Raw genomic sequence first — 25,511 nt, 5'->3', positions numbered from 1 at the left:
CTCCATTTAATTTGATCTTGGTATCCAGTGGTCTAAAATTCTTGTCTATAATGTACGACTTACTACAGATCATTTAAAACGTAATTTTCAGCTTTAGAAAAGTGCTTATTGTCGCATCAGAAAAATTAGCATTCTTCCTTTATATTTGCATTATTTTAAAAATCTATTGCCACACTCAACACAAAAAAAACTAATGAAAAGCCAAGAGACACAATTACTACATTTCCTGGTTTCTGCCTGGGAAACGACTTCAGAACACGCCTATAAATATCCCTAGTCAAAGTCTGCTGGTTGCAAACTACTACTCTTTTTTCATTTCTGCTCTCGCACCACAACACCTCACACACACACCCACAGAAAAAAATGCACATTGTCTAATAAAGGCTGTACCCCCAAAATGCGGCTACATATTAATTTTGTTTTGGAGGACTTAAATCTTACAAAAGCAAATACAAGTCTGATTTGAAACAATACTCCCAGCTTACTTTACCAGGTAACTTAAACTACAACTATTTATCTAAAGCAAAGACATAGATTGATTGCTACCAAACTTCTTGGTAAACGATCAGTAACAGTGTATCGATAATATATGCTATTCTAGAAAAATTCATTAATCAGTTAAAAACGGACCACACTTCCAACAATGGTGATTTGTGGAAAATGAGCTTAAGCAATTTATTTACACAGTAAACGAAGATGTAGGACTTGATCTAAAACACTGTAGGTGAATCACTAGCTTTAGGGTAAAGGTTTACAACGTGCCTACTATGTGCCTGGCACTTAGTAGTTGTTTTACAGAATATGCAATACCTAACACTTATGGAATACTCTCACGCATCTCATTTGACCCTCAGAATACCCCCAGGCATGCATGAGCATCTCGATTTTACAGCTAAGGAAACGTAGGCCCAGAAAAGTCTACTTGACCGAGGCGTCACATCTGGTATGTGGGTCCTGGCCGAGGCTCCAGCCCCTGACTCATATTCTGATCACCTTCTGCCATACTAGTTAGAACTCTTAGATGTTCCAATGCCAGATTTTTAAATCAAAATCCTATTTGACAACTTTCACTACTGTGCTCGTCAGATTCTGTTAAGAATCAAAGCACAAAAAAGCAAAAATGTAAAGTCCGTCGTCTCAGCCTGGCGACGTTCAAGCGCCGTGGCTAATCCTGGAGAGAGCCCCATGTTTCTTCCTGGATGCGGGGCGCTCCCTGCCTCTACCCCAGGACTGTCGAGCGTCCCCGAGCGCCACCTGGACGACGGTCCCCACGCCCCGAGGGGAGCGGCGAGGAGACCCTCAGCCAGGCTCCGCCACAACCTCCGAGGCCGACGAGCGGGCTCCCAACGCGCGGCGTCCGCTGGGCGCCGGGCTGCACGCTCGGGCGTCCCTCCAGGCCGTGGAGGTGCCGAGAGAGCGTGGGCGGCGCCGACACCTCCACCAGCCCGCTGCCGCGCTGCGGCCGGACGGCGCCCGACGCTCCGTGGCCCCGCTCTGCGACACCCTCCGCCGCGAGGGTCCGAAGCCCCTGCCTCGCACCCCGCCCGGGTCTCCCTACCCCTACTTGCTCTCGTCCTCGACGCCGCCTCCGCGGCTGTGCTCCGAGGCTCTCGTCCTCCGCGCAGAAGCGCCCAGTCGGCTCGCTCCCACTCTGGGTGGGCTCCGTCCCGCCCCCACAGGCCCGGCCGCAGGCCCCGCCCCGGCAAAGTCCTGTTCTTATTGGTTCCTGTTCCCACCCCTCACGGTCGGGCCCGCCCCCGGCACCGCCCGGGGACCGTCCAGAGGGGAACCGCCCCCTCTGGAGTTCGGCGTAGGGGCCAGAATCTTGCCCAGGACCTTGGGCGCCGAAAGGGTGCGGCCCCAGGAGGCAGGCTACCGGCGCCACTGTCGTCCAGCCGAGGACCTCTAGCCAAAGCTCCTTCGCCGTCGCCGTGCCTGCTGTCCGACAGGCCCCGCGGCGAAGGGCCAGAACTTTACACGAAGGTTGACTCCTCACAACCACCCGCGAGAGAAAGCCTAATCAAGGAATGCAAATGGCACCTCACTCAAAGAAACCATAGAATTGTCTCCTGCCACCGGGCTCAGTAGGCCTGGTGTCTCCAGTGAAAGAGCAGCACCATTTCTCGGGCTGAGCTCAAGGAGGAAACAAACATTTCTCCAGCAATTGCAGTACAGCGCCTACTTGAAACATACACAGATGCAAATGACGCTCCGGACACCTGAGGCTTGAAATCCCAGAGCAGGGTTGCCTTTGATACTCCCAGTGCCTGAGGTCGGCTCCCACGCCCTGTTGTGACACACATGCTTAAGCGCTACGCCTGCAACACACTCATACTCAGGTATGTGCATGGCGCAGTGCCTACTGCGAGCAGCAGCCCAGTTTCACTAAGGCTGCGAGTCAAGGATGATTTGAGCCTGTTTCCCAGGCACTTGCTAACCACCCCACCCTGCCTCTGCCCGCCCGACTCCACCCTACCTCACCCCACCCCCACCAGAACCTCTTGGATTTGGTGATCAAACTCCCCATATCTGTTCGCATAGAGGTACCAAAATAGAAGACGGCCAGAAAGAGCAGTGTTTGGTTACACATCACAGATGACTGTCACAAGCCAACGTAGCCAAAGCAATAAAAGCTGCACGTCCCAAACCACTGTGAAACCATGAGCCGTGGACAATGAAACAGGAAGTCTCTTCTGTGATGGGGGGGGGAAAGAGGAATGACAAGACATATTTTTTTGACAAGACATATTTTTAATCATGTCTCAATGAGGAAATAAATTTGTAGTAAATTTTGAACACTGATCTTTATGGACTCCTCCTGCTCACCACCAAAAAATCCCTTATGTATTTAGAAAACTTCCCAAACAATTGTTTAAGATAAAATTTGGGGCTAGAATAGTGTGGCTTTGGAATTTCAAATTTATTTCAAAGTTCAAATTGTGAATTCCAGGAGATTATATAACAAAACGAGCAGACCGAATTCCAAGTACCAAATTGGAAACCAAATCTGCATGGATGTAATAAATGAATTAACATGTATGTATTCTACTGCCCTCTCATGGGTAAGATGGAGATATACATAATGGTAGTTCATGCCTTTTAAAATCTGAGAATAGAAAGTTTAATTTGGCAACTTATATTATTTTGATGACAAAGACGCCAAGGTAAAATAAAATCAGGTTTTCCAAGGGACTTACAAATACTCAGCAAACAGAACTTCAACTTCAGAAACCAGGGAGAGCATTCTAACACCAGGGCTAGTACAAACATGCTGTTGGGATCACGCCTATGCTTATGGCTACCTGTACAGAATGTGGAAGCATGCAGGAATTTGCTTTTAATTTTTTTTTCCATTTGAAACGTCATTACTTTCTGAGATGTTTCACAAAATGCTCTTTTTCACTTTTGTATCCACTCATGCTATAACTTCTTGCTGTGAATAACTTGAGAGTAGAAGTGAAATCTTATTCTTTATATCTTTGCTGCCTATAATAGTACCTGGTACTTTAGATGTTTGATCAGTAATTGTTTATTGAATAAGTGAAATGAAGTATCAGCCCAACCACTAGATGGCAACACAACTGTATATGTATAGAAGTATGGTCTGGCTAATTGGATTGAATTCCACCTGACCTTGAGTAACAGGAATGTTTCTAAAAAGTTACACGTGTATCTTATTTTGGTAAGTGAAATCGTTTAAAACGTACCACTACAGCTGACTATAACTTTACTGTCAATTATATCCTTAAAACTAAGAATCCTTTCATAAGATAAATTCTCCATAAGTATAATAACTCATAATTACAGATTTTCTATCTTGGGGTACACCTGTTCTGTTTTTGTCTAAGAAAGCCACCCTTCAGATGTATCCTGTCAAAAGGACTTTTCAGAAGTCTAAGTGCCTATAGCAAGTTTCATTCTATAAACCAAAAGCCTACATTCTCCCTATATCAAATCATTTGCTTGTTTTTGTTTTTTTAAATATTTATTTATTTATTTGGCTGCGCCGGGTCTTAGTTGCGGCAAACAGGATATTTTAATTGTGGCATGCAGGATCTACTTCCTTGACCAGAGATTGCACCTGGGCCCCCTGCATTGGGAGTGCAGAGTCTTAACCACTGGATCACAAGGGAAGTCCCATCATTTCCTTGTATTTTTGCCCTGCCTTAATAACCGTTTTGCCTGGAAGTCATGGACACTCAAGAGTCAGAAAAACCCAGGTCCCCATTGCTACCTCTCACTAGGTGCATCCTTGTGCAGCTTATTTTTTTTATCAAAGGTCATTTCTTTTTTTAATTAAGGTATAGTTGATGTACACTACTATATGTTACAGGTGTACAGCATAGTGATTCATAATTTTTAAAGGTTATATTCCATTTACAGTTATTATAAAAAATTGGCTATATTCCCTGTGTTGTACAATTGTGCAGGTTATTAACTTCACCAACCTCAGTTTACTCATCTTCCCCAAAATGGAGGTAGTAATACCTATAAAGTTGTGCAAAACATTAAATGAAATAATGTCAATGGAACAATATCTAATACAATCTTTGGCTTGTAGTAGGGATTCAATAACTGGTAACTATTGTTATTCACACTCTACAATGAAAATCTCACCCATATTATTATTTGGTTTATTTGTTTTATTCTCCTGATTTAATGCCTTCAGCAATTAAATTAAGTTCATAACACCAGGTTTCGTAGCGATAGGCCATGCGGATTTGGGCCACATTTGTCTTTCGGATATCATTTCCAGTAGGACCTTCTTCAAGGTAATTGTCGCCCAGAAACTTTGCTTTCTCCTATAAGAGAAAAGGAAACAGAATGATTGTTGTCTCTTTTTACCCTGATATAGACAATAATTGCATCCTCCACCAAGATTCCTTCCTTATGTTAGCTATGCAAGAGGAAAACAATAAACCATTAAAAGCACTCATCCAGCACCTCAATGTGCACGGTCTGCTGAGAAATCAATTATATTTTATTTCCCTTGCCCAAAAAGCATGGCCAGAGAGACAGAATAATTTTTTCTAGTCCCTGTCCATAGAAATTGCACATGATTTGTGAAATAATTTTTCAACATGTTTCCCCAACTAATTTTTCAATATTCAAGTTGCCAAATTCTAAACTCAGAAGGAGAGCCAGTCAAGGGCAGGTCTACCTCATGAGAAATTCCACATTGCAGAACACTGTTTCTTGCCACTTCACACATATCACAGGTACTCAGCTTGAAGACTTGTGCAGCAATGGCATATTCTTCCATTAGGGGCTCCTTGGGTTATTTATTTAAATGGGGCCAAAAAAAAAAGAAGAAAGGAAGAAAAAGGAATGCATTAAAAGAAATAACCCACATCCTGCACAAAAAGAATAATGAAATATCTTGATTTGACTTTAAAATTCTGGGTGGTAAACAACATTTCAGCAAAAATATACTTGTATTACTCAAAATTCCATATGTGTACCTTGGTGAAGTGGAATTGCATCGGGTCATCTGTAGACAGTGAGATCATTAGCCCTTTCTGGAGGAAATCTAAAAACGGATTTTTGGCATATTCTAGAAATAAGCTGTTGTTACTTAATGGCGACATAGCGATGGGAATCTGGGCTAAGAAAAACAAATACTGTAACACAGGACTCTGTAAAGGAAGAGTGAAAAAAAATTTTTTTCATGTTGAAAGAGGGATACAAACTAGAAAAGTTGAAACTTTCTGGTTACCTCAAGTTTTACCTTTCAACAAAATTATCACCTATTCTTTAAATCCCCTTGTAAAGAAGAATAATAGCTTTTAAATGTAAATACTATTTAGAAGAAATTTATTTGGGATCAATTTTCAGAAGCATTGCGTCAAACCCAGTTGTTTGTGTTTTAATTGTCTAAGTTAGATGGCCCATCTTAGGCAAAAGACTTCACCTTGAAACATTTTTTTTCTCTACAAAAGTTCTGACTCACACCAGAGGCATTTTAAAACATGCTATAACATGAAATCTGGTGAAAACCAGTTTCAGGTAAGCCAAGCTGCCTCTGATTTATCCCTTGTCAGAGTTCTAAAATGCAAGTCAGGCGATCTGCATTAACTCCTCCCTCACCAACTATCTAGGTAATCTTGAGCAACTTCCTTTACTTCTCCGGGCCTCTGTAAAATGAGATGCACTGAATAATCTCAAAAATCTTTTTTGCTCTACTTTAATTTGATTCCAGTGTTGATAATGACTTGTGACAGAATGATAAGGGAAAAAAATGCTGTTCCTCTAGCTCCAATATAAAAGTTAATATTGAGAAGAGAGCTTCCAACTCACCTTTTTTAAATTCAGGCCATGAGAGATATTATCCGCTGTCATGAATGCTGTCATGAGATGGGTGAGAGCTCCAGCTTCCCCACAGTGAGGTCGGAACAGAAACGTATTCATGCCTCGTTCCCTAGGGAAACGGAGCTACTATAGCAATCACAGGTGACTGACTGGGACCTGGCAACAATGCTGGGCATAGAGTGATTTATAAGAAAATCTGGTAGGAAACACCAGAACACTCTGAAAGGGAGTGGGGTATCCAAAGTATTCAGCAAAACTGACAATTCCAAATCATAATCTTAATTCTTCCCAAACACAGACTTTTCGAAAAAAGAGACAACATAGGATATGAGGGTATGGAAGAAAGTTTTGATTACCTAAACAGAAACATCTTCAGTTTCCACCCAACGATTACCAATATCACCATGTCGTTGTTTCTCCTACTCACACTTTAGCGGGGAAACATTTCCAGAAAACCCCATTATGATAGTCCTCTATCTATTCCTTACCCAGATATATCAAGAAAGGTAAAATGTATGGAATTTTATAGTAAATTGCACAGTGATTAGTGTAAATTCCTAAACTTCCAAAGAAAAGGAACTGTGAAAGTTACTGAAGGCTCCAAACTGTCCATTCCTGCCCCTAAATAAATAAAGAAACCAAAGAAAAAGCCAAGGGAAAGAAATTTCTGCTCTGGGCCAGCTGGCAGCATCCCAGCAGCGTAGGCCCTCAACCACCTAGGGTGCCAATGTATGAGGAAAGAGGCGTGCTAAATAGATTCTCCTTCTAGCTCCAGTTCTCATCTACTTACTTTCTCAGGCTGTTGAGCACCGTGATGTTTGCGTACATATAGTAGGCATAGTAAGTGTAAGATGGATTCTTTTCCATGGTCCACTCCTGGGGCTTAGGGCTCTTGGAGGAGAACATGTGGCCGCTGTGTTTGGACTCATCATCCACACTGTCGAAGCCAGTAATCTGTCAGGAAGAGTGAGCCACAGAATGGGTTCAGTCTGAAGGCAGGGTCCCGGCCCTCAGACAAACTTTCAGCTTCCAAAGGCAAGGACCAAATGTCAGAGATAAGCATCAAGAATTAATCATGGTTAGGTAGGCGGGCTGGTTCATGTGCAGCCGTAGGAAGGCTTTCAGGGCCATGCTTACATGCTTGAGGAAGACACTGAGGTCTGGGTGAGCCTGGGGGTTGATGGTGGCCTCAAACACTGGCATGAAAATATTCTCCAGCATCTTTCCGAAGTGTGGAAGGAAATTCTTAGATCGGAACACATCACTAGAGGCAGGAATGAAGAGAATTTAGGAGGAAAAGATTTTTTGGACTGATAGTTCAAAGCAAAGGACCAAAGGCAAGCAAAGGACTAAATGCCATGTTCAGGAGAAGACCTAGTGTCTCCATCCTAGGTCCACTCTAGTACATTCTTCTTGGTTACCCATAAAGAAGGATTCAGTTTGGGTTTGGCATAGGAGGTATAAATTTCTTGCTGGACCACATGCCCCTGTATCTTCTACAAATCCTCTGTGGTAAGAAAACTAAACGTTCACAGCTAAGTCCAGATAGAAAATGAAGAGTATGGGAACTCTGTCATGAAAGGTTCAATGATTTTTACGTGTGTGGTATCGTGAGCATGAAACAGTTATCAAGAACACCTATGATATGCTGTGGCCAGGGGGCAATCTAACAAATTCTTATATAGCACTCAATATATGCCATCCACTCTTTTAAGTGGCCAGAAGTATTAGCTAATTTAATCCTCATAAAACACAATAAATTAGGTACCATTATGACCCCATTTTAAAGATGATGAAACTAAGGCACAGAGAGGTCACGCAACTTGCCAAGGTCACACAGCTAGTAAGTGGTAGAGCCAGGATTCAAGCATAGCCAGTCCAGAGCCAGGGCCCATGCTTCTAACCACCACACTCTAATGCTTTAATATCTCTTCCTTAATGATATTAGACAGGATGTTTTACTCCAGTCAAAAAGCTACTTTTTTTTTTGGCTAAAGAGACAGGATAAAACTCTTGCGTTGTCACAGGGCACACACAGCATGGAGGTAGGTGGCTAGACAATATATAAACACTTAAGTTAGATAAAAGATCAATGATATGAACATCCCTGAGGGCAATGAGTAATTAGCAGGTGATAATACCATTGATAAATACTCATTAATTATGGAGAACTTGAGCACTTGTAGATGAGACAATTGACAGACAGTGGTAGAGGTTCTGATACAAGAAAGGTACACCCCAGTACAGATGCGCATGGGAAAGAGTGAACTGGACACAGAGAGGAAGACCAAGAGAAAGAAAATGTATAGTAAAATGTATATAGTTCTTATCCTAAGTCTTAATCATTCTCAAGAAGTTATTTTGTGATCTGCATAAAGTCCCCTGTTTTACAAAACAAAACCAAAAAACCTGGTTAGAAAACTGAACTGAAATGATCTTCCTAACTCCTGTCTGTCATCAAGAGTGCTAAACCCAGAAGGGACAAAACCAGGCACCTGGGCCCCAGTACTGAGTGCTGTTTAACAAAGCTTATTTCTGTCCAGATGTGCTGCACATTCCTTGTTGGCGTGGAGGAGGTGAGGCAGGTGGGAGGAAGGCAGGCTTCGGGGTTTCCAGTGGGTGGGTACATACTAGATCCTGGGGACCTGGATCATCCATGTCATGTTGGGGCAGTAGATGTGGTTTCGGACGAACCAGGTGGAGAGTTTGCTCCACTCATCAGGACTGCGGCCGTAGATAGACAGGCGGGGCTCAGTGTGCTGGTACTTGGCGTCCACCAAGTCTGCACCTACCTCCTGCAAAGCCAAGAGAGGAGTCCAAAGCCAGGAATTCCCACGGGTCCCTCAGGGGTCTAAACCTGTGGGGTCTAGGGAGAGGAGATGGGTACTAAGAAGAACAGAGGAAATGTGAAAGGCAGTCAGAGGAAAACTATCAAGGTTAAGATGTAAGGAGCCTGAGAGGTGAGGGGGAGCTAGTCGGGCTAAAAGACTGATAGGATGTAATGGAGTCTAGAGAGAAAAAGAGTCAGACTAAAGATGATGAAATCCCAAGGCACTGCTGCAAAAGAAATTCAGCTTTTCATATGCCTCCTATCTCCCAAAACACGCATCTCCCAACTGCACCTGTCATTCCTGCCTCCTAATGTTCAGGTGTCATGAAGATCAGGATGGATTCTGATCCTAATTCTTCCTGAACTTACAACTCCAAAAGCCTGGAAGAGCCAGGTCCTTAATCCCAAATCCACACCCTTAGGGTCTCTGTCCTAGGAATCAAGGTCTTTGAAAATCATTACAGTGAATGTTTCAGAAGAAATTATCACATTCATTTGTGTATTGCCTGACCCCAGGGATAGCACCCTTCCTCCCTCCCTCCCTCCCTCCCTTCTTTCCCTCCTTCCTTCCCTCTTTTCTCTTTCCTTTTTTCGCTCTCTCCTTCTTCCCTCCCTCCCTTTCTTCTTCCCTCCTTCCTTCCTTCCCTCTTTTCTCCTTCCTTCCCTCCCTCTCTTCTTCCCCCTCCTCAAGAACCAGGCCAGGTACCATAGATCTGGTTGATTTCTCCTCACCTTGATGATAGTGGCAAAATATTCCCCATTGATGTAATTGTCTGTCTTCAGGTAGATGTCCCGTAGCTCACTTGCTCCTACAGGATTGTATTTGTCATTGAACTTATCAAAACGCTGGAAAGTCTGACGTCCCTGCATCAGGAAACAGGAGCACAAGTATATCTTTATCAGAGCTGCCTGAACACAGAGAGTTAGGGAATGGCCACAAGGAACAGTGGCCTGGTAACAGGAGAAGGGCTTGGCGCAGAGCAGCTAAGCCAGTGCGCCACAACTACTGAGCCTGTGCTCTAGAACCCACGAGCCACAACTACTGAGCCCACGTACTGCAACTACTAAAGCCCGTGCCTAGAGCCCGTCTCCACAACAAGAGAAGCCACCACAATGAGAAGCATGCGCACCACAATGAAGAGTAGCCCTAGCTCACCACAACTAGAGAAAGCCCATGCACAGCAATGAAGACCCAACACAGCCAAGAATAAAATAAATAAAACAAATTTATTAAAAAAAACAGAAAACAAAACAGGAGAAGGGCTTGGGCTCCAAGAATGGAATCCAATACAGCTGACAATGACAGAACCTCAAAATTGTCCATGGGTTCTTTCAGTTAGCATGGTAAGCCCACGTAGTTTAGCGGGCTCTGAGAAGGGAGAGTTTGTAGGGGAAAGGCGTGTGGGGTTCTGAGTATTAGATGAAACTGACATTATCTTTTCAACCTACAGCATGAACATCCAGAGAATCAACAGTCAGGTCGTAGGGATGCATTCTTAATTTAGCAAAAAGTTCCTTTAGGGTCAGATTTTTCTCCTTGGTGCTATAGACCACTCTGTCAGCATCAACTTGGTAAGATTTCTTAATAAAGCGCAGTAGATGTTTCTGGTTCATGCAAGCAGCTGCATGGATATGGGTATCAACCTGTGTGTACATTCAGACAAAGAAAAACCAACAATCAGCTTGAGTTATGCTTCTCTGTGGTGCCTGCCAATCCCACTGTGATGGGAGAAAGGAGTATATGATAGGGGTGTGACCTGGCAGCTTGTGGAGGTGGCCAAGCAAAGAATGAACCCATAGCACCTTTTTGTGCCCTTGTGAGGATGTGAAAGGTTAGGCTGGATACAGTAATATTGCCTGCTTCTCCTGGATATCTGTGTGTCAAATTTACTTCCTACATTTGATCCACACAAAAGTCTTGGGGACAATTCTCCACCCATGAGACACAGCTGGAAGTGAAGCAGCTGCTACAGCTTTCAGCCCCAAAGGGAGAAAGGTTGAAATGATGAAGCCATGGCACAGTGATGGCACTTATGAGTTAGGTATTTTTATGAGTACAATTTTATAAGCGGAAGTTTTGATAGATTAAGTAATTTGCCCAAGGTTATACAGGTGGCTGAGCCAGGGATTGGTCCCAAACCTCTGCTCATATATTTCCTACTCCCACTTCCTTGCAATCATTTAAGTGGTCAGAACACATCTTGGAAGTGTTTCTAGTTGATTAGTTTTCCATTTGCTATTCACAATCCTCTTATGAGCTAGATTGAGCAGATATATTTCCCAGTTTTACAAATGAGGAAACTGAAACTCAGAAATATTTAATCACTTCCCCCCCAATGTCTTACAGTCAGGAAGTAGAAGAAAGAGGACTAGAGTGAAGACCTTTCAAATCCTAGGATAGTGGTTTTTGAGGTTCTATTCATTTTTATTACTTTTGTTGTTGATGATAACTGTAATTTTTTATGGCAATACTGTGATAAACCTTTATATGCAGAAAACAGTAGAAAAGGCATTTTAATCTTTTAGACATCATCTATCTCCTTTCATGAAGTTCTACTGAACCTGCAGAAATCTTACATGAATCAGATAAACAGTATCTTTCTTGTTCTGTTCAAGAAATAAGTGGATTAATGTTTTTGTCCAGGAATGACCCCTGAGCACCGAATATGTTTACCTTCCTGCAGTTGTAAAAATCCCGGTGGGGGTTGCTCTTCAGCTCCTTCAACTCATCCATCTCATTGAGCATCTGATGGACCTGGAACTTGGAGGAGAGGAACTTCAGGCGCCGGTGGGTATAGGTCTTACTGTGAAAATTAAATCATGATTGTAAAAAATTCCAGACATCTAAGGAAAACAGTCACAATTTCAAAACCATCAGGACCCTTATAACCTGTAGAAAACTATTATGTTTGTTTCCAAATGGAACTGGCTTACTCTGCATTAATCTAACTTGAAAAGTATTGGGCTCCAAGGACTTAATCTTTTCATCAAAATTGTACATAAATAATAATGAGGGAGGATTGGGGCTCAAAGCCTGTCTCAGCCACCTGTGTGACTTTGGGCAAATCACTTAACTCGTCAAAGTCTCAGCGTGTAAATCGGGAGTTATAAAAATACCCACCTCATAGAACGATTGTGAGGAGAAAAAGAAACAATGCACATGAAGGTTTTAACATAGTGTTTGAACCTTGTAAGCAATTAATTAATACGTAGTCTTACTGTCAGTAGTAGTAATAGTAGCAGTAGTTTAGGTCTTAACACTTACACGGGTCCTCGAGCAATTAAAGCAAGTAAAAAATTCATATCATCTAAGAAGGTGTCCAGATTTGGGTAAGGAAGTGGCTTAGGCTCCTCTTTGCTGGCTGCTTCTTCATTAGGATAGATGTAAACCACACCGTCCTTCATTTTGAGGTGATAACCGAGGTTTTCCGGGAGGTTATCTGTTCGGAAGGGGTCTTCTCTCTTCTTCATGGGAGGGGTAAAGACTTTTTCAATAAAACACACAATAATATATCAGCACATAGAATGAATGACCACATAAAAATAACCAAAGTTAAATACTGTAAGATCTCATTTGTATGGAATTCTGTATGTCATAAGTTGTAATTATCCAGAGCTAAGCTAAAGTTTATTTTTACATTATTTCCCAAAGGTGACTAAATTAGCAGTATAAAATAACTATAACATTTTATCTAGTGTAAGAATGATTTTCAAGTTTTTAGAATTGCTGTTTATATAATTGCAATACGACTTACAAACCATTTTCATTATTTATTAAAGTTGTTAAAGTCTTCCTGTTAAGAGCATTTTATTAACATTTGAGATAACTGCGTAGAAATAAAAGTAAAACTACCGTTAAAATGTAGAGTTTGGGCCTTTTCCTTATTTAAACCAAGCTTCTCTATCAGTCTTAATTTAGAGTGGTTATTTTTTAATAGACAATTTTTTGGAGCAGTTTTAGGTTTTAGGGGGGTGGTGTGATGAATTGGGAGATTGGGATTGACATATATACACTAATATGTATTAAATGGTTAACTAATAAGAATCTGCTGTATAGGGCTTCCCTGGTGGCGTAGTGGTTAAGAATCCGCCTGCCGATAGAGGGAACATGGGTTCAAGCCCTGGTCCGGGAGGATCCCACATGCCGCGGAGCAACTAAGCCCGGGCACTGCAACTGCTGAGCCTGTGCCCTAGAGCCCGCGAGCCACAACTACTGAGCCCGCGTACCACAACTACTGAAGCCCACGTGCCTAGAGCCCGTGCTCCGCAACAAAGCGAAGCCACCACAGTGAGAAGCCCGTGCACCGCAAGGAAGAGGAGCCTTCGCTCGCCGCAGCTAGAGAAAGCCCACGTGTGGCAGTGAAGACCCAACGCAGCCAAAAATAAATAAATAAATAAATAAATTTACTAAGAAACATATATATATATAAAGAACTGCTGTATAAATTTTGATGACCAAAAAAAAAAAAAAAAAGAAAAAAGAAAATGTTGGCACATTTTCTATCCAAAACTGAGATAAGGAACACGAAAGAAGTGAGACAGTACATTGCTATGTCAAATATAAACTTTCGAGTCCCTACTCTTAAATATACTAGAGAGATCAAGTATAATTTAGGAGAAACAAAGGCAAGTCATCCTAAGTGTCAATACTATAGAAGATGAACAAACCAATGTTATGAGTTACCAAACTGGAACATGTTTACTATGATTTTAATATTAAAAGGAATTAAAGAAAAGAAGCTCTAGAACTGGAAATTTTTAACAACATAACAATTTGATAGTTCAAAAACCTTAACTAGCTGCCTCCCTTGAATTTCAATTCTAGAGTCTAATCCTAAAGATATAGAGCAATTGTACAAAGATGTCTTAATAAAGATGTTTATTGTAACCTTGTTGGAAATAAACTTTTTTTTTTTTGCGGTACGCAGGCCTCTCACTGCCGTGGCCTCTCCCATTGCGGAGCACAGGCTCCGAACGCGTAGGCCCAGTGGCCATGGCTCACGGGCCCAGCCACTCTGCGGCATGTGGGATCTTCCCGGACCGGGGCATGAACCCGTGTCCCCTGCATCGGCAGGCGGACTCTCAACCACTGCGCCACCAGGGAAGCCCTGGAGAGAAACTTTTAAAAGTCAGAAATCTAAACGCCTAAATATAGGAATTGATTAAATAAATTATGATACAGTTATACAATAGAAATTATTAAAATCTGATTGTTTTAAAATATGTACTATGTAAGAAAGAAAGTAAAAATGAGATATGTAAATAAAGTGCTATGGAAAGTCAAAACCTGTAGTTTACTTTTATACAGAGGTCAGAGGAAGGAAGGAAATGATAATGGTTGGGCTGCACCTTGAAGGATGAGACCGGATCTGGACATTTGGACATATAGTAAAAAGTGAAAGGAAGGGCAATGCAGCACAGGGAATGGCATGGCAACAGTACAGGGGCAGGAATGTGCTGAACTAAATGGACAACAGGATATGCTTCCAACCAGGACAAAGAGTTCAAAGGTGGAGTAAAGGAGGTAAGTTTATAAATAGATTGAGTGTGCAAGTCCAAAAATAAATAAATAACAGATAAATAAAACATAGTTAGAAGGCTAGATGGTGGTAGGCCTTGAATGCCAGGCTCAAGACTGGACTTAACTTTGTAGGGGGCGTAGTTAAAGGTTTTTGTCAGGAGAAGTATGTGCTCAGATCTGTTTTATAAGAACTGGTACCAAAGTGAGGATGAACTGAAAGGAAGTGAGATTAGAATTTAACAGAGTAGTTAGGAAGCTATTGCAATGATCTGGACAAAGAGAAATATGCACCTAAATTAGAGCTTGAGGAATGGTGAAGAGGGGAGGTTCTGAGAGATATTGTACAGACTGAATCAAGTGATTGGGCACTTGGGCGGGAGAGAGAATGGAGCCAAAGATGACTATGATATCTTAAAACTGGGTTACTTATAATCATGGGGCACTTTTAACAGTTAGTAGTTAAACCTAAAGCTATATTCCAGACATTATATAAGAAAATTACTTACCTGGATAGAAGCTCTCATTTGCTACCCAAGCCTCACCCTCAATGTTCCTCAAGTACTGGGAAGGGGTTTTTGGAAACCTCTGGAACGACTTCTGCATATATTTCTCCCGTATACACAATGCCCGATAAAGACCTTTGCAAACCATTTCGAAATCTTCAACTGTAACCTACCAAGAAAATTTCAGAGTAGCTCCTGTGAAAACTGGAGAAGTGGGTAAAGCTTGTCATTGGCACCTCCCAGCTCTCCTGGGTGTCACAGCCCCTGCTGAGCCGCTCCTACTTCTCACTCAACGTGGGCCCTGGGTCTCCCTCAAGGAGCAGGCCCTGAAGTTTTAATCGCTCTTCCATTCTTGGCAAAACGTGTCTGTCCTATGAGTCTTTCCTTACAGTCCCATATTTGTTTTTGGTTTTTGCTAGATAGCAGTGATTATCTAACAAATATGATTAAAAGGACCCATTCTAACATGGACAATACTTTCTCCAGGTAACAAAAGAACATTTTAAGTATGGGCTTCCGAAGACAACATCTCAACTGAAAGACAATGTTGATGTAATTTGAGAACTCAGATCACCTGCTGGTCAGTGTGGGAAAAATTGGGGAAGGAATAAAGTGTCACACTTCCCTCAAACCCTGTCACCCATGCACTGCTTTCTGTAGCTAGAGACGGATCAGAATATCATCCTGTGAGAAGCCATTCTTTGGGGTGGTTTTGAACAGAATTTTATCTGGGACTAAAAACAGAGATTATAGAGTAAAATTTTCTTAGAACTGCTGGAAATTTCCTAAAACTGGTCTATTTCCCTGACCCCATCCCCAACTCCTGGCTGGGCTTGACATGCCCACAGTTATAACTCTAAATCATTGCATGCTCATCATCAGAACCCAAAGACTTTCTGGGACCAATGTAAGCTTGTTCCCAATGGTTTGAAGTCCAGATATTAATCCTAAACAGTTGAACTCTTTTTAATGACTTGCTGACCTTGACCAAGAGAGTCTGGCACAGGTGCTAGGTCTGGGGGTCTGCTTCCAATAGCATGCTTGTTCCTTTGCTACCTAATGGGCCAGCCATCTAAAGCTCCTTGAGGACAAGAGCTGGATCTTATCCGCCTTCTCGTCCTCAGCACTTAGCACACAGTGCCTGGCACAGAGTATGTGCTCAATAAGGACTGATTACAATGAATTTGTTGTTTATCTGGGATGAATGGCCTTGGGAACTTAGGCCTAATTCCCCCTTTACCTCTCTGTTCAGTTATAAAGGCAAAGACTGATTCAGTTACAGGCCACAACTAGGTGGAGTGTAGCTCAGCAGCTCAGCCACCTTCAGCTACCCGGTGTAGCCACATACTTGGTTCTTCAAAGCAATTATACTCCAATAAAGATGTTAAAAAAAAGAAAAAAGAAAGAAAGAAAGAAAAAGACTCCAGACCAAGGTTTCAGGTGTCCTCCAGCTTTTATAGGAGGAGAAGCTAATCCCTGACTTCTGTGAGCCTTGTCCTTCCTCTCATCTTCTTTCTTTTTATTCCTGTTTTCATTTCCACCAAGCACATAGGGATCAAGTTTGTCACTTAATATTTGTGGTTTTCTTGAACTCTGGCCTTCTCCAAACTTCGTTTTCCACATTGCTATTAAACATTTCGTTTCAGTTATTTAGCATCTAAAATCCCTGCCATTTGTAGAGCACACATGTTACCATGCAGAAAACGAATAAACAAGAATAGTGTCCATTTCATTGCTTTGTCATTTTTAAATATCTTGGGACTGACCCTAAGTGGGTCAGTTACATGAGAAGAGGGTTTAGGACCGGTCATTAAAACTATATTTGGGCACAGACCAATGGCTAAACAGCAGTTTCACCAATATGATGCTGATTTTGCAAGTCCGTGTGGCAGAGATTTATTTATTGACCAACTGTTCTGGATAGGACAAGCAGGTCAAGTTGTTTGCAACTTGAGTTTACTATCCCTGTGGCACACCAGAATCTGTTCCAAGCGATAATCTACTGTGTGAGCATCTGCTATGAAATTGGAAAGGACAGTTGGTCGAAAAGCAGCAGCTGCGTTAGAATGTTCTGACCTCTCTCTCATCTTCTTCTTCTTCTTTTTTTAAAAAATAAATTTATTTATTTATTTGCTTTTGGCTGCGTTGGGTCTTCGTTGCTGCGCACGGGCTTTCTCTAGTTGTGGCAAGCAGGGGCGACTCTTCGTTGCGGTGCACGGGCTTCTCATTGCAGTAGCTTCTCTTTGTTGCGGAGCACAGGCTCTAGGCACACGGGCCTCAGTTGTTGTGGCACGTGGGCTCAGTAGTTGTGGCTTGCAGGCTCTAGAGCGCAGGCTCAGTAGTTGTGGTGCACGGGTTTAGTTGCTCCAGGGCATGTGGGATCTTCCCGGACCAGGGATCGAACCCATGTCCCCTGCATCGGCAGGCAGACTCTTAATCACTGCGCTGCCAGCGAAGTCCTCTCTCATCTTCTTTTCTCTCCATTCTTCTTTCCTCTTTTCTCTCTCTTTCTCCTGATCTGTTTTCTTTGATTGGTTAATGCTACCTGCAGCCCTTCTCTCCATTCTAGGTCTGCTCTGGGTCCATCTCTCCCCAAGAGCCCCTCCCCACTCTGCCCCCCGGGCCTCCCTGAGGCTCCCTTTCCTGCTTTATGATGCCCTCAGTGAGACTAGTTCAGTTGCTACTCTCTTTGGTTCTTTTGCCAGAATCTGTCCACTGTATTCTGTAACACACACATCACATTCTACTGCATATTCGCATGTGCAAGCAAATGAGATAAAGGAGGAGAAATTATGTGAGACGATAAAAGCAAAACAGAAATATGTCATAGCATATCGTAAACAACAAGGTCCTACTGTATAGCACAGGGAACTATATTCAGTATCCTGTGATAAACCATAATGGAAAAGAATAAAAAAAAGAATATATATATATGTAAAACTGAATCACTTTGCTGTACAGTAGAAGTTAACACAACATTGTATATCAATCATACTTCAATAATTTTTTTTTAAAGTTGCAGCATATTGGTATTGAAATGTGATAATGAAGTATAGCAAAGGACAGGTGAGCTAACACCTTCTTCAAAAGGAAGGGGAGGAAGGAAAGAAGCTGAAACAATCAAGCTGAGTATCTTTCTAGCAGCTACATGTGAGGGGCAAGAAGCAACTCACCCCAGAGGAATAATCGCCTGTGATCTGCACTCTCTGAAAATCAGGCACGGTCTCGTAGGTGGGAGACGAAGAAATGTATTCATCAATGTGGGACAATTTGGTGGAAGATGTTTCACTTTGTGGAACGGACAAACTAATGGTCTTCTGTCCAAAGGAACGCTTTTTTCTCGGTTTGAAATTGAAAAATAAAAAGAGTTAACTTTATCTTCATTGCGAGTTTCATTGTGATAAGTTGATGTTCCACTATACAATTTCATTGTGAGGAAAAAGAGTGAAAATTAAATGTGGGCTGGGTGTCAGAAACAGGATCCAACCTTATGGAAAGGGGTATCATGTTACAGTGTTCCCTTCGTTGTCCTCGTATACCTTGGAAGAGTGGGTCTTAGGGAATGTACTAGAAGACTCTCAGCATGACACTGTCCTGCACAGGAGGCCCACTCCCAGCAGAACAGGAAGTCTGGGTGCTGCAGTAAGCACAGGCTATGTCAGTTAGTACCTGTGTCATTTGGTGCATGTCCCTTAAATTCTGTGAGCTTCTGTCTCTCTCTCTAAAAAAGTGGTGTAATAATGTCTACCATTCAGGATTTCTGTGAGATTTAATGTTTATAAAATGTTTAGCACACTACCTGGAACTTGTAAGTTGCTTAATCAACATTACTTCCTCAAATCAACATGTATTTATTCCGTTTCTACTTTGACCCATGCCCTATGTTAGGTCCTATGGGGGATGCCAAAGAAGGTGGATTGTTGTTATTTCCTTAAAGAAATAAAACCAAGGGAAGGACTGCAGAATGACCTCCCCATGAAGCTGGTTGGGGGAGGGGAGTGTTTTGAGGAGGGGGGGTCCAAGTAAGTGGTCAATAACAGGTTTGAGAACTAAACTGTGGCACATAGTGACAGGTAGTGAGTACTAGAGTAGTTCAAAGAAGGGAAAATAAACGGACTTTGTGGAGAGGGATCTGTTCAGGGAAGGCAGTAGTTACACATCACAGGCATGGGATGGGCAGCGCCTGAGGGCAGAAACGGAGAGCTGTATCTATCCCTGGGGCCTGGAGGAGGTCAGACTGGCTGAAGGGCAGGATTCCTATCAGGCAGCACGACACTAAGGTTGACCAAGTACAGAGTCCAAAGAGGAGGCCCTTGAGTTCCCGTTTCTATATAGTGTGGAAATTGAGCGTGAGCTCAGCAGCCATCAGCCCACTTTGGTTTGGAACAATCACGTGGTAGAGCATGTCCTCTTGCTTGGGTGAACAGGAATGCTTCAACTAAAGGCAGATTGGATGAAGGTAGGAAGGCCACTGTTTTCTTCTTTTTTGGTCCTCGTCGTTTCGCCCTAGTGTATTCACTGTGTGTGTTTGGGGGGGTGTGGGTTTAACTCTGACAGAGTTTTTCCTCCAAGTTGAATCACCATTCAGAGTGAACCATCTGCCCTGACATTTCCCCTTCCTTGTGTCCCAACGTAATAAACATTCCACTTACACCACTTACCTCCTGCCTCCTGTGGGGGTGGACAGAGCCTCCAGCTGGAATAGGTGTTTGCGCATCTCATGGTGCAAAATTGGGCAGATCTCATCCACGTCAAAAGGGGAGATCTCATGATGGCCTCCCTCATCTTTGACTTCAGAGGCAAACACTTTTTCAGCAAAGCTCCGTGTTGCATCATCAATACCTAAAAGGCGTTTTCACGTGTTAGTGTTCAAGCACTTTCTCAGAAGTCATCCGAGAGTTTCTGCTACACATAAGGCACAGTGCTAAGGACTGCCCTGGGTACATGGCTCCCCTGCTCTCCGCCCAGTGTGCCGGAAACATGATGGAGCTTCATGCCTATTCTCTCTTTAGTGGGTTTCTGTGTGGGTAGCTTGGAAATCCATTCTCAGAATCACGGGTCAGATTCTTACAGCACACTTTAGAGGCTCCTAAAGATGGGATTGGGCTCTTGCAGGACTAGCACTTAACCCAAGATCACCTGTTTCTGGCGGGGCTAAGTTTGATTTCATAGTAACCATGCAGCATAGTCCTTCCTATCAGGTTGGTGGAATTTTTCTGACCGTTTTAAAGATGTGGATAGGGTTGTTGGTCCTTGGTGTTCTTCTTCCTGAACAGAATAAGTGATCTAAACAGTTCTGAGAAATAAATGTGTACTTTAGGGCCTTTCTTCCTCATAAGACAGATATTGTGTTTCTGTCACACATCACAACCTCATTTTTTTCAAATCCTGATGACTTGGTGATGTGCTGGTGTTGGGGGGGGAGGGGAATCGCTAATATTTACTGCCTAGTGTTGGGAGTCCCATTTCTTGTGGATATGTGACCTTCCATAACGAGTGACCTTTGGACAGCCCATTTTACTTTTACTTGCCTTAATTTTTCCATTCTTAAAATGGGTGGAAGGATGACCTTTAGCCTGGCAATGAACAACCCCAAGATCCTTAGGATACAAGACAACCAGTTTTATCATATAGGGTGGTGATGGCCATCAAGTATCTGCTTTTCTGTTAAGTTCTATTGTGTTTTCCAGACACCCAGCTGTTTCCATCTGAGTAGTTATAACCTCCAATACTTCTAAAAGTCTCTTGGTATTTCCAGAAAAGAGCAGGTAGCAAATAATGAGAATGGCAAACAGCTGGATATTTGGAGCAACAGCAGAAGACAGAAACATTCTTCATGTAATGACAAAGCAAACTGCATGCAGAAACATAGATCCCCGTGCTCCTGCTGCCCCTTCAATGTCTATACAAGTCTCCAAAATGACACATTTTCAATTACAATTTAGGTAAGTGTACTGTATTCAAGTACTGTTCTGTACTTACCAACTCCTTCACCTTCTCCTGTTTCAGTTTCCTTATGTATAAAGTGGGAATACTAATACCTACAAACCTCACTCACAAGGCTGTTGTGACATCAAGTGAGATAATGTATGTGAAAATGCTTTTTTAGAGCAATTTTTTAAAGGAAAATAAAACACCAGATTAAACTGAATGACATAATTTGGTAGCATTGCTCAGACTGATATTTGGTATTTGGGGTTAGGTTTGGGTTATTAAGGAAACGATAAACGGTATGGCTTAGTATAGGCTGAAGCATACATTGGAAATGAGAGTAATTGACTCATAACTTCACCAACGCTAACAGTCAGGTCAGCCAGTTTTCAAACCTGGCTTGTCACAGCAGAGTAACAGAGAAGCCCAATATGTTGGCTGAACTTCATGCATCTATTTGTCTCATTGAGCTCAAGCACTTCCTGAAACTGACAAGCATCTTTGGATGCTATCCCTAGTTTTTTGGCAAGCACCAAGATCCATGAAGGAAGGAACAAAACACTAAGTAGATACATTTGATGACCTGAGAATGCCTCCCCACCCCACAGCCAACTGTTCCCCAGAAATAGTATCATTCCTCCCTGAACATCACAGGCAAGCACATGCACCTAAAGGATGAATGACAAGCAGAAATTAGAAGAGGCTTCATGTACCATGGGGAGCAAACGGAACTAGGCCAGTGGGCTCTGATGATGAGGAGGAGGAGAATGAAGATGACTATGCAACTGGTTTGTCATGATGGGTCTGTGGCAATGCTCTTGGAGGTCTCAGGAAGGAAAGTATGGAAATGGAGTCCCAGGAACCAAATCCTACTTGCTTGAGATCTGGCTCTTCCAAAAGAAGCATCCATTATGTGGGACTGCACATATCTATTTGTTTCATGTTTTTAAACATTGTTTTTTCTAGGTTGTACCTCCCTAAGTCACTGTAGACAGTTGAAAAGTAGAAACTCTACTCTCAAGAAGTAGCTTACATTATCACAAAAAATTATATGGTTGATATTTCCTTCCACTGAATCAACCAGTTGTTTTGGCTTCATGTAACTACAGCTGAAATTTGATTCCTAATTCAAGAGCTTTGCCTTTCAAAAATACTTCAGGGAGTGGTGGTGATTAGGGAGAGGAAAGAGTGAAACTGACATTTCAAAAGGTGAGTAGATAAGATTTGGTGACAACCTTATTCATGGAGTAAAGTACAGATGACTCCCTGAGGTTTGTATAGATAATTGCTGAGTTCTTTTTTGAGCATGTTTGAGATAATGGAGCATCTGAGTGGCAATGTCTTGAGGTTAGGACATCCACATTTAGACAGAGAATAGATAAGAGAATAGAAACAAGAAGTAGAGTGGTGAAGCAGAAAGAACACTGGACTAGGAGTGAGAAAAAGTGTCTGTGACAGCTGGGTGGCCTTGGTAAAGCCATATTATCACTAGGAGCCTCAGTGTTCATCATCATAAAAGAGGAATATTAATAATAATAATGTCAACTTCAGAGAACTGTTGTAAAGATTGAACAAGAAATACTTTAAAAACTACACAGTACTATGCAGAAGTTGGGGATTATTATTATTAACATGGGAAGTGCAAAACTCTTGAGAAAAGAAATATCATGCTTGCTTCTTCACCCAACAGACCCAGAAAAACATGCTTATTTCTCAGCAGTGCTTTATTAATGTGTAGGAAAGACAGGTTGTAGATCTTTCATCTGCCACATGGCATCTCATAGAGGAACTCAGAGGCACCATGAGTACTATCAGTCCGTCAAAGGACAAGTCTGATTTGAGTTGGAGGGGAACATACATAAAAAGTTACAATTTTATCGAAAATGGGTTTCACTTTATCTGGTCACAAAAATTCACCATGGAATTTTTTGCATTGGAGGAGGGTTTACTATGGCAGGACTCAGTAGATCCCCTTAACTAATGTCTAAAGGAGAAGATTATTTTATGTCAGAATATCAAATGAATGTCCTCTGAGGTTTCTTTAAAAAAGGGATTTTTGGAGGCAGGAAAATTCATGAGTGCATTTGCTATGCTATGGGAGATCTATGGTCATTATAAATCTTTGTTGGCTTTTAATGGTATCATTAATAAACACTGCTGAAAAATACACATGCTTCTGAATTAAAGAATAGTATCTTTTAGAAATTGATACTTTGGCAAGTGGCAGGAAAAATAGCCCAAAATACTCACGTTTTTCTTCAGCTGTATGAAATAAAATAGAACAAGATAAAATATATGTGGCTACTAATCAATGCTTTGGAATAGAAATAGGTAGATTGGTATAAGAAAGGGGTGTGGTGGGATGTGTTATTAAAGCTCATTCTTCCATTTTTCTACAATTTGCTGCCAATAGAAAACCCTGGGAATATAGTTATTATATAGCTCTTCGTTTTCTTTTCCTTTCTAGTTTGTCTCTTTAAATTTATGTTTATAATTTTAAAAAGGTACTCTTTGTAAAATGTGATTTTTAAAAACCTGATCAAGAGGGATGGAAACTCTCATACAATGCTGATTGCAGGTAAGCGAAAACAGATTATTTGGTAAACAATTAACACCTACCAAACAGCCATTTCTGAGAATCTATTCTGAAATAATCCTTAAACATGGAAAAAGCTTTAGGTACAAATATTATTGTCAGAGCACATTTATACTTAAAAAAATCATAAGGAACGTAAGGGATTGCTTAAGAAAATTGGAATATTATACAGCATTTAAAATGATGTTTAGGAAGAGTTTGGAGTGCCATGGTAACTGATTAAGTTATAATGTGAAGCCAGAAAAAGGGCAGGATACAAAGTCACATGTATAATATAATCTCAACTGTGGTTTTTTAAAAAAAATTCTTTAAATTTTCAAAGAAAATAGTTTGAAAGAAAAACACTAACAGGTTAAAAGTTATCTTTGGATGATGAGGACTGTGGGTTTTTTTTTTTATAACTACTTTTCTAAATTTCTCAGTTTCTCTGAGTGTTTATTACTCTTATTTTTCAGTGAAATGTCTCTTTTTATTTCACATGAAATGTATTACTTTTATAATGAAAAAGACAAATTATTATTTTGAAAATTACTCTGTGTACAAACCTGGATTGTGAACCATCAGAATACACAGATTAATATTAATGTTGCCATTATTCTCATGATTTTCAGCTAATGGTGTAGCTAAAGACATTTTATAGGACCCTTCTCCCAAGTGTGGCAGCACAGGTTTTGTTTAGACTAGCAGAGTAGATAATAAATATCTTACACCGTTTTCTACTGGGATCATCAAGGATGCTACTACATGATACAGTTTTAGAAAATTACCTCCCTCCTAAAACTAAGAACCAAAATCCCCTTGGAAACCTTGTCTTGTCTTTTCCTGAAATGTATTAGTTAAAAATACTATGAACCTTAAATAAAGGATTCCCGAGCTGACATGATAGTTAAAGGATTGATTGCATATTAAAAGAAGTGAAGTCTACAAACACTTTTGCACACCTACCTGGAAGTTTCAACAGAGGCATTGTGCTGGGATCCTTGATTCTAGGATAGCACAGTAGAAAGGAAGAGACAGGAGACTGTGGGGATGACTGACTGACAGTATAAAACACGCTGATACTCATTTTATTATTTTGCTTTGCCCATGTAATTTGACCCTTCTCTGCTAAAAGGAGACAGATGAGCTTTAGACCTATTTATAGCTTTAGGCATTGACTGTGAAAAACAGGTGAAGCCTTCAGTGTTTACCCTGGGATTTTAGACAAGATATCTGTGGTAGGCCAGAAATTGCATTTCAATACTTTCTAAATCTTCCTATGGATTGGATTCTCTTCAAGTGTAGTTTTCTTGTATGACTGGACCACTGATGACCATTTTCCACCCTAGTGAAACACAATGAAATTGTCCACGCTTCTGGAAAGTCAAGGTCCTCAGGATTTCAGTCCTGAGAACAGCTTTCTGTGGTCGGAGAATATGCTGGTACATTCATCAAACTCTCAACACACACACACACACACACACACACACACACACACACCCCTTAAGAAATATTCCTGACTTGGCATAAATTCACCTGACAGAATTTATTTAATGAATTAAGTCATAAATTTACTTCAAATCTTGTGGAAGCACAACTGCCATCTAGAGTGCTCAGGGACCCTTACTCTATATATTGTTACAAAAAGAATATATTTCTCATGCATAACATTTTATAGTACACAAAGCACTTTCCAAATATTATCTATTTGATCTTGCTTACAATTCTATAAGGCAAGGAGCACCTTACCCTTGCTTCCCAAATTAGAAAACTGGGGCTCTGGGGAGAGACGTGCCTTGCCCAAAGTCATTCTGATGGTTAATGCAAAGCCAAGTCTCTCTG

At 41.6% G+C, this 25,511-nt stretch overlaps 1 protein-coding gene across 2 annotated transcripts; it reads right to left on the bottom strand.

Moving 5' to 3' along the window:
• Positions 1-4,622: 4,622 nt before the first annotated feature.
• Positions 4,623-24,795, bottom strand: AMPD1 (adenosine monophosphate deaminase 1). 2 transcript variants are annotated; one of them, XM_029228982.1, is made up of 16 exons: positions 24,636-24,795; positions 23,345-23,356; positions 19,825-20,005; positions 18,337-18,502; positions 15,167-15,332; positions 12,405-12,624; positions 11,814-11,943; positions 10,589-10,783; positions 9,872-10,003; positions 8,941-9,104; positions 7,447-7,573; positions 7,100-7,263; positions 6,298-6,418; positions 5,463-5,636; positions 5,162-5,272; positions 4,623-4,802 (listed from the first exon to the last, which is right to left on the bottom strand). In XM_029228982.1, the coding sequence occupies exons 1-16, from the start codon at positions 24,754-24,756 to the stop codon at positions 4,644-4,646; spliced, it is 2,343 nt and encodes a 780-aa protein (XP_029084815.1). In that variant the 5' UTR covers positions 24,757-24,795; the 3' UTR covers positions 4,623-4,643. The 2 variants fall into 2 exon arrangements, with proteins under 2 accessions (XP_029084815.1, XP_029084816.1); XM_029228983.1 differs by lacking the exon at positions 23,345-23,356 and having other exon boundaries at positions 4,629-4,802.
• Positions 24,796-25,511: the final 716 nt, after the last annotated feature.

Source organism: Monodon monoceros, unplaced genomic scaffold (assembly GCF_005190385.1).
Source record: "Monodon monoceros isolate NGI ecotype Baffin Bay Population unplaced genomic scaffold, NGI_Narwhal_1 Super_Scaffold_18, whole genome shotgun sequence".
Lineage (NCBI taxonomy): Eukaryota > Metazoa > Chordata > Mammalia > Artiodactyla > Monodontidae > Monodon > Monodon monoceros.
Note: the sequence above shows the minus strand (reverse complement) of the source record. Positions and strands in the feature narration are given on the sequence as shown.